The following is a 9,519-nucleotide window of genomic DNA, read 5'->3' as shown; positions in this document are numbered from 1 at the left end:
TGTGAATAAAGTGACACTGACACTTGTGGTGTCAGGAGAAGGCATTGTCAGCCATTGGACACTGACACACCGTGGTGTCACCACCGATCACCAATCCACCAACTGTCACTCTATTAATGAGTAAACCACGATGCGTTTCCATAGAGACCTACCCCCGGAAGGCGTGGCCACCCCCCGGAAGGCGTAGCCCTCCCGCCGCTCATTGGTTTCGAGCTATTTTCTTCCAAGTTTGAGCGGTGATGGCCCCGCCCCACGGAAGCGGAAGTAGTCCGGAGTGGTGAGGGTTCCCGGTGAGGAGGAGAGAGGATGGTGTCCTGGATGATCTCCCGTGTTGTGGTGTGAGTACCGATCCCCCTGTACATTACACACAGGAGGAGGCACTACAAGGCGTAGCATTCGCCCCTCCTCCACCCTGTGTCTGAGCTGAGGCTTGTATATCCTCTACACCCGGAGGAGCCCTGTCTGTGTCCATCACCCCCCTCCATCCGGGGATCTGTGCCCTCCTGCTTCATTGGGTGTAAAGGGCACCTGTCATGGCAGTGGGTCTCAGAGTCCCTTGTCACCCCCGTATTACCATGGAGGGAGGGAGATCCGGCTGGTGTGGATGGGCTGATCCAGATATTTGGGCTGAAATGATGAAATAATGATGATGTGCTGCCTGGCCTGTCCCATGGGTTGTGCTCGTTGAAGATCCTTAACCTCTATAGAGGTGTAGCGGTGCGTTTAGGTGCAGGGGGTCTCAAACTGGTGGCCCTCCAGCTGTTGCAGGACTACAAGTCCCATCATGCCTTTGTCTATGGGAGTCATGCTTGTAACCGTCAGCCTTGCAATGCCTCATGGGAATTGGAGTTCTGCAACAGCTGGAGGGTTACCAGTTCGAGACCCCTGGACTTTAGGGGCATCCAATTGACATCACTGAGCTGCCCTACGTGTCGGCATCACAGCAAGAAAGTGCTAGCACATTTTTTATATATTTTTTGTATCATTGCGTAATGAAATAGATGATACTTCACCGTGTGTTTTGGCACAGAATAGCGAGGTGCATTGAATGGCACTGCCATAACCCTGCTAAAGGAATGCCCTTTATTTGTGTATTGTGGGAACATGTGTGATTTTGTACACCATCCCACAAATGTGAACCTGGCCCTTACACTTCTATAGGGATCAGTCAGATCTCAAGGGGGGGTTTGCGTTTTCATACACCCTTGCTTGTGATTGTGGGTCAGGTGGAGCCCAAAAGCTCCTGTCAATGAGTTGTGAATGATCTCAGTAGAATTGCATTGATACAATCCCCCTGGACGTGGGCCCTTCCTGTGTCTGAAGAGGTCTCTGTGTCCCGGGGGTCACAGGGTAACCTGAAGGATGACGGTTTATTCTCTGCCAACTGCCACTTCTTTAGGTGATGACTGACAGTCTGCTCAGGAGCCGTGATAAGCTTGGGTGTGTTTGGACTAGGACAGGGGTCTCAAACTGGCAGCCCTCCAGCTGTTGCGAAACTACAACTCCCATCATGCTTCTGCCTGTGGAAGTCATGCTTGTAACTGTCAGCCTTGCAATGCCTCATGGGATTTGTCGTTTTGCAACAGCTGTAGGGCTGCCAGTTTGAGACCCATGGACTAGGATCTGAACCAATGTGTGTGAGCCAACCAGGAGGCTGTCTCCCACAGAGGCCAATCATGGGAGGTCGAGGCATTCCCCATCCCACAGCCACACATGCCCAATGTATACATGCAGAGGTGGGGTTGGCAATGCCCCAACCACAGATGATTGTTCCCTACAGGTCACAGCTTCCTGGTGGGTTCATATCCTAGTTTTATACCGGAGTTCCACCTAAAAATGGAAGCTCCGCTTATCTTCCCCTCCCTTCTGGTGCCACTCCGGTGGCACCTTTAGGGTGGCGCTACCTGTTTTTGACAAGTCCCATCCCCTCTTCCAAGAGATTACTAGGAAGTTCAGCCCCCCCTCTTTCCTGGGCCATTCAGGCAGCACCCTTGGCACATGCACTTTAGGGAACCAGCTGTGAATGAATCCGAAAGGCTTTACTGCTGGTTTCCCTTACCATGAATGGCAATGGCAGCACCCAAGAGCCGATGAAAACATTGGCTTGGGTGCCAGTCATAATAATAATAATAATAATAATAATAATAATAATAATAATAATAATAATAATAATAATGATAATAATAAAAGTCAGCAGCTTGGGGGGTGCGGAGCTCCGCTTTGAACATGCCCACGCTTGTCTCTACTTAGGACCAGGTGACCATTACCATCCTGTAGCTGGTTGGCAAAGGATAATTCAGCCTCATTCCCTTGGTCCTCCTGCATTTTATATAATCATATAAGACCTTGATCTGTTAAGTATAGTACTGTATTTGTTTTAGGTTTACATGCAGAATGTTTCTGTGTTGTGTGTTTAGGTCCTGTTCACACAGTGGCTGGCAGTTTTTCTGCATTGAAGAATGACAAGTCACGCTAAGGCAGTTGTTTTCTATGTGCCCCGTTCGCACTGCAACACAGACCGGAGGTGTGGTGCAGTGAGACGCAGTAAAATGCAGACATGCCTCATTTTATCGCAGTGCACAAGAATGCACCACACAGCAGTGCAACGCACCGACCCTGCTATGCGGCAAAATGAAGTAGGAAGTGTGTGATGCGTTGAATTATGCATCACACCCTCGCTGCAGCTGAATGTGACAGCTGCCCGCACACTAAGTCACTCCAGTTTAGCATGCAGACAGTCTGAATGGGCCCTGAATTGCATTGCACATATTTAGGCTACATGTACATTGGATCCCTTTTGGCAGCAGAAAAGCACTAAAGACGGCAAAACCTGTTTAGCGCTCAGATGTTAGTTCTAGGGTTGTCCCAATACCACTTTTTTAGGACCGAGTACAAGTACCGATACTTTTTTTCAAGTACTCGCCGATACCAAATACTGATACTTTTTTTTAAATGTCCCCCCACAAATGCCGCCATGTCCCCCCTTATAAGCAGCCATGTCCCCCCTTATAAGCAGCCATGTCCCCCCTTATAAGCAGCCATGTCCCCCCTTATAAGCAGCCACCCCCCCCCTTACCTGCATGCTGCCGCGCCGCTTAGTTAATACGAGCGGGGAATATCACAGCTTTCATTTGAATAGCTGTAATGTTACGCGCTGCGTATAGACACCCCCCCTTGCTCGGGATTGGACAAATCACCCGAGCAAGGGGGAGTGTCTATACACGGCGCGGCGGGTAACACTACAGCTATTCAAATGAAAGCTGTAATGTTCCCCGCTCGTATTAACCAAGCGACGGCGGGATGTGGTGTAGCGGCGGCGGGCGGGTGGGGGCTCTGAGTATTCTATTTAGGCATCGGCGGTATTTGCGGGAGTACAAGTACTCCCGCAAATACTCGGTATCGGTCCCGATACCGATACTAGTATCGGTATCGGGACAACCCTAGTTAGTTCATTTCATTGGTCAGAGTATATTCTTATTAGGGGTGCAACGGATCAAAAAACTCACGGATCGGATCGATCCTAGGATCAGGAGTCACGGATCGGATCATTTTTAAAAAAAAAAGTCCCTTTTCATCCGTCCAAAAAAAAAAAATTATATATATATAAAACAGCAAGATTGTACTTTTAACAAGTCCTGTCCAAACAGCCTCTTTAATCCACCCTTGTGAATTGCTACTGTGCTCTTTTTTTCTTTTTCCCCCTCCTCTCAACCAGTGCTTCACTAACATTCCCTCTCCAAGTCTGCTTGCCAGAGCCCAGTGCACAGCGTGACACGCCTCCCCGGGGAGGCGTGTCACGCTGGGCTCTGGCAAGCAGACTGGGTGGAGCAAGATGGCCGCCGCTCCGGAGCTAGGCCGAAGCCGGGGACTTTCCTAGGCCTAGGCTCCGGAGCGCTCCGCGGATCGCGGGATGTGCCGATCCGAACGGGGTGACCCGTTCGGATCACGGATCGGTGACGATCCGTTGCACCCCTAATTCCTATAAATACATATAGGCGTATCTCCAGATACGGCGTCCTAACTCTGAGTGTGCGGGGTCGTATCTATGTGCCTGATTCTTAGAATCAGTTGCGCATAGATTTCCCTAAGATCTGAATGGCGTAAGTCTCTTACGCCGTCGTATCTTAGTTGCATATTTACGCTGGACGCTAGGTGGCGCTTCCGTATATTTCCGCGTAGAATATGTAAATTAGGTAGATACGCCAATTCAGAAACGTACGTCCGCCCGGCGCATTTTTTTACGTAAGGCTTTTTCCGGCGTAAAGTTACCCCTCATAAAGCAGGGGTAAGTCTTGTTTAGGTATGGACGTCGTGAAACGTCCGAACAGCGTCGTATTTTACATCGTTACGTAAGTCGTTCGCGAATAGGGCTGTACGTAAGTTACGTTCACGTCGAAAGCATTGACAGTTTGCAGCGTAATTTGGAGCATGCGCACTTGGAAACGTCAATTACGTGGGGTCACAAGTAATTTAAATAACACGCCCACATCATCCACATTTGAATTAGGCGGGCTTACGCCGACACATTTACGCAACGCGGCCGTAACTTAGAGCGCAAGTTCTTTCTGAATAGGGAACTTGCGCCCTAAGTTACGGCGGCGTAGTGTATCTGAGATACGCTACGCCCGCCGATAGATAATGTATATGAATCCGGGCCATAATGTATATAATTTAATGTGTTACTGCCAGTGCGATTGAGGCCTATGAGAACATGCTTGTTTCTCCTCTGGCATCACTTATATGCCGGCATGGTAAACCCCTCTCTGCCAGGCCCGATAGTATGGAGAGCATATGGCATATTGCTGCAACCCAGCAGTGGGTGCCTGATTGGCCAATTGCTGTGCTTAAATGTAGCACCAAACCACCCACCCACATGATCAGGTCTGGAAAAAAAATCATATTTTAATCCTTGGCAAACCTGTCTCGCCATTTTCATTTTTTATACATGAGTAAATACACAATCAATTATTAAACATATATTTACAGAGAGACAGAGTAATTGTATGTAACTAGAATGTTACTCATGGAATGGAACGTGTACAAGCAGAATTAGTCACCACTGGATTTACCTGAGGAGGAGCTGCATCTGTTTGTATATGATGTATGGAGGCCCGATGTGATAACATGGCGAGATCTGTGATGTAATCAAAGATACGATTTTAGATTCGTAAAAGATGCATAAAAATAGACCAGGTGCTCGCAGATCTACAAATTAGGCCGTCCCTCATATGCCGACATCACAAATTCTCCATGTTAATAAATGGTAGAGTATTAGTAGGTGTCTAATGGAAGTGGTTCAAGTCTATGTAAAGCCAAAACTTTTTTTTTGGTAAGGGATAAAACCCCTGGCAGGGTTCTTTTATCCCCCCCAATTCCTGTCCCACGAACATATACAAGAAGTAGAATAACATAATCCCAAAGCAAGGGCACATCTTCTTTCTTTTAAACAGGTGTTACAGAATACGAGTCCCCATTGGAAGATTTCCATCACATCCTGTTCTTGTGATGACTCGAAGGCCCCTTGCCCATGTGAATCTACAATCCTGGTGTTTTAGTGTGCCTGGGCAGTGGATGTGCAATATATAAGGCCCCTTTCACATTGGGACGTTTTTCATGCGGTACAGCGCTAAAAATAGCACTGCTATACCGCATGAAAAATCATGCCCTGTACTCTTCAATGTGAAAGCCCGAAGGCTTTCACATTGAAGCGATGCGCTAGCAGGAACGCTCCAAAAGTCCCGCTAGCCGCATCTTTACCGTGGTATAGGAGCGGTGTGTTCACCGCTCCTATACCGCGCCTTCCCATTGAAATCAATGGGAAAGCGCGGTAATACCGCTGTAATACCACCGCAACGCGGGCGGTATTAACCCTTTTTCGGCCGCTAGCGGGGGTTAAAACCTCACCGCAAGCGGCAGAATATCGCGGTAAACACAATGGTATAGCCGCGCTACAAATAGCGCGGCTATACTATCACCGTGGCTGACGCTTCAGTGTGAAGCCAGCCTAACTCTGCTGCTCACAAGAGCAGGGACACAGATGAACCCCCTAGCACAAATCTGCTTCTTTTTGTTAGTTTACCGCTAGGAAGAATCGGCTAGAAGAATCAACTTGGTATTCATGAATGGATTAAGTGGAAGAAGCAGATTACTATGAGAAAGATGTACATGCTCAAACGCACACAGATTTTGAAGATCATTATCAGTATAAAAGGTGTACTGATTTCACCTAAATAAGGACTTCAATTTTACGGATCTATGCAAACTGCATTGATTTATTCAATGGTCAGAAGGAGGCCTTGCATATATCCTGCAACTATATCGGGGTTCGGTCTACCTACCAAAAGGTTTTTTCCCCAATATTTTCAGCTCGGGCATGCTATCCAACCCCAGTCTAGACGTATAACCTGGGATTATTGCACTCACAATTCTTAACTAAAGTCTAGCAACAAAGCCCTCCAGCCGCATGCTGTCACCACTGACCGGGCTTCCATCTTCTCCGGTTTTTCTTCTGGGTTTGCGGCCTTCGGCTACATGAGTGGCCAGGGCTGCGTTGACGTTGCTCCCGTGTGGGAGCCCTCGGGTATAGCACGGAGCTGCGCGCGGTATGCCGGACCTTTAGAGCGCATGCGCAGGTGACATCACTGGATGCATACAGTGTGAATATCGCCTAAACAGTGCAAGTTTAGGCGATATTCACTGTACCTACAGGTAAGTCTTATTATAGGCTTACCTGTAGTAACAAGTAAACCAGTTTACCACCACTTTAAGACGTTTGAAGGGATTGGGTTCCAAGAGGACAAATGGAAGCCTGTCTGTTGATAAATTTATTTGTATATATTGTAGGCTATAAAATATTTAAAAACTAGGAAAACTAGAGTCAAAGAGGAGCCTCAGACTGCTTCAGACTTGTTATTATTATTAAGGTACTTGTATAGCGCCGTCAATATTAAAGTGGAGGTTCACCCGAAAAACGTTTTTTTTTTTTTTTTTACATTAGAGCCAGCATAGTAAGGTAATTTCATTTCGGCAGGTTTTTTTTTTTCTTTGTACTTTATATCCTGATTTTGTCCAGGGCTTCCGCGTCCTGATGTCTCCGGGACTAGGCGTTCCTATCCCAGCCTCAGGGTTCCGATAACTGCGGGACTGGGCATTCCTATCCTTCCGCTGGGTGATTGACGGCTTGTGAAACAGGTCCCCTGTCGCTTAACGCGCGTCACCAGATTTCCGGAAATAGCCAAACTGCGAGTCGGCACTATACGGCGCCTGTAGAGCTGACTGCGCAGGTGCCATATAGTGCCGTTTTGCAGCTCGGGTATTTCCCGACATCTGGTGACGTGCGTTGTGCGACAGGTCACCTGTTTCACAAGCCGTCAATCATCCAACGGAAGCATAGGAACGCCCAGTCCCGCAGTCATCGGAACCCGGAAGCCCTGGACAAGAACAGAATATAAATGTATGTACAGAGGGAAAAAAAAAAAACGCTGAATTTAAATGCCCTTTCTATGCTGGATCTAATGTGTGTAAATTTTTTTTTTTTTTGGGTGAACCCCCGCTTTAAGGCACTTGCCTGTCCTAGAATCCAGCGGTGTCATCTCTCGAGCCGATTATTTAATCGCATATCGGGTGCTGCGCTTTGTGAATGGGCCACAGTATTCTGGGACCTGCGAAGTGTCCCTGAAGGCTGTGGGAAAAGGAGGGGCAAACTTTCGGCTCTGTTTGCCATGGCAAACCGAGCTGGAAGTGTCAATGCGTACCTGTCAAAACCATGAACCTCCCCCTTTGCAGACAAGGAAAGTTTCCTCTTTTTGGGTGGCGCTCCGCTTTAATGTGACTTGTGTGTATGTTTTGTGAAAATGTTCCCAAGCAGGGTGAGCTTGGACGGACACACACACACACACACACACACACACACACACACACACACACACACGTCCTATTAGGACACAATGACTGTGTGACATTAATAGAACTGTCTGCATGGGGGTTGCTTGGTACACCTGTGCATTTCTATGGAGGTAAACACGGCCCAGTATAGTACGCTCTGAGTGAACGAGGCCTGCGATTCTCCAGTTCTGCCCAGCCTCAGTGAGGTCCTTCGGACAGCCGGCCGATCTTTTTGTCTCTACAGCTATTATAGTCTTTTTATTGCCTGACATATCTACACTCCACAATGGGAAGCTTCTGTTTGCTCCCAGTAAAAACAGGAAATGTATCGAAATGCAGCAATTACTATATGGCACAGGTCATTTAGTCTAAAGGGGTTTTACTTGATGAATATTGTGTCCATGAATTGTATTATTAGAAGCAATACAAGAGGGAGGCTTGAGTTTTGGGTGAGTCATGTTTTACATGGCGTCTCTTTGGTAACATGAGCTGTCCTGGATATGGGACAGGCGCAGCAAACAGAAGTAAGCTGTGATTTTATTGGAGTGATTGTATCAAAGCGGAAGGCTTTAGTTGGGTGATGCTGGTAGGTGCCCCATGATCATTTGTATACAGGACGGTAGATATGGGTGTTTCTGGAAGCCATATTCTTCAGACTGGTGTGGGGCACAGGCAGGTAATTCCCTTCTGGTGTATGTGTACAGTCACAACACGGTGTGTTTGTATTGGCATCATATAACCTTATGGGTGTGTATGACGTATGAGCCGTGTGCGTGTTGGGTGCAGGACACTGTAAAACGCATAATACATACATCTGTACCTGAGTGCTGGTTTTACTTTATAGTTCTTGTAAACATTTATATACAATTGTCTGTTTCTAACCTTTATTTTTTATTTTAACAGCCTTTCATTCGGTTTGTTGTACCCAGCATATTCCTCATACAAAGCTGTCAAAACCAAGAATGTGCGAGAATATGTGAGTATTTCTTGCCTTGTAAAGTACAAATAGACGCTCCAGTACTCAACCCTGTGATTGGTGCTTGCAGTGCACGCCACGTATGGTGCTGTGCCAGAACCAAATGCAAAGTGAGAAGTCACCAGCGCTCCAAATAGATGTTTGGCATGTTCATTGTGAGGACAGTGTCCTATAAGGCCTCATGCACACTGCAGCTAAAAATAACACCAGACTTTCTTTTTTTTTTTGTTCCTCTGCCCCTTAAACACCCCTCTATGATATGTATCCATGCACACATGGGTGTTTACAGGCTTTTAGGAGCAAAAATCTGAATGCACCAAAATCACTGTTAGGAGAGGAAAAACGCCTAACATACAGAACGTGCTTTAATGCTAGCTGCATTTAGTCTTTGAGCAATCATTCATCCCAATGGCGAGAATAAATTGCTTTTCTGGCCGATGAAAAGAATGAACGGCCAAAAAGCTTTACTTGTCTAAACACGTTTAAAGAACACAGCTCTGGGCTCCTTTTTAGTGCTGCTGCTTCAAAGGTGTTTAGAAGAGCTGTGTGTGCATGAGGCCTAAGGCATAAGAAACCACTTGTGCCGGTTTGTGATGCTGTCTGTACAATAAACATGTGAATTTTTATTTTTAGAGTGACCGTGACTTTGCATCTTAGTA

General features: G+C 47.0%; 1 protein-coding gene across 1 annotated transcript in view; it reads left to right on the top strand.

The window, feature by feature from the left end:
* Window positions 1-241: 241 nt before the first annotated feature.
* Window positions 242-9,519, top strand: part of REEP4 (receptor accessory protein 4) — a 30,220-nt gene continuing 20,942 nt past the window's right edge. The window contains exons 1-2 of the mRNA XM_040346150.1: window positions 242-338; window positions 8,788-8,860. Coding sequence (XP_040202084.1) covers window positions 307-338; window positions 8,788-8,860 — 105 coding nt within the window. The 5' untranslated portion in view covers window positions 242-306. The remainder of the gene's footprint in view (window positions 339-8,787; window positions 8,861-9,519) is intronic.

The sequence above is a fragment of the Rana temporaria genome, chromosome 3, assembly GCF_905171775.1.
Source record: "Rana temporaria chromosome 3, aRanTem1.1, whole genome shotgun sequence".
Taxonomy (NCBI): domain Eukaryota; kingdom Metazoa; phylum Chordata; class Amphibia; order Anura; family Ranidae; genus Rana; species Rana temporaria.
This window is presented reverse-complemented; position numbering and strand designations above follow the sequence as displayed.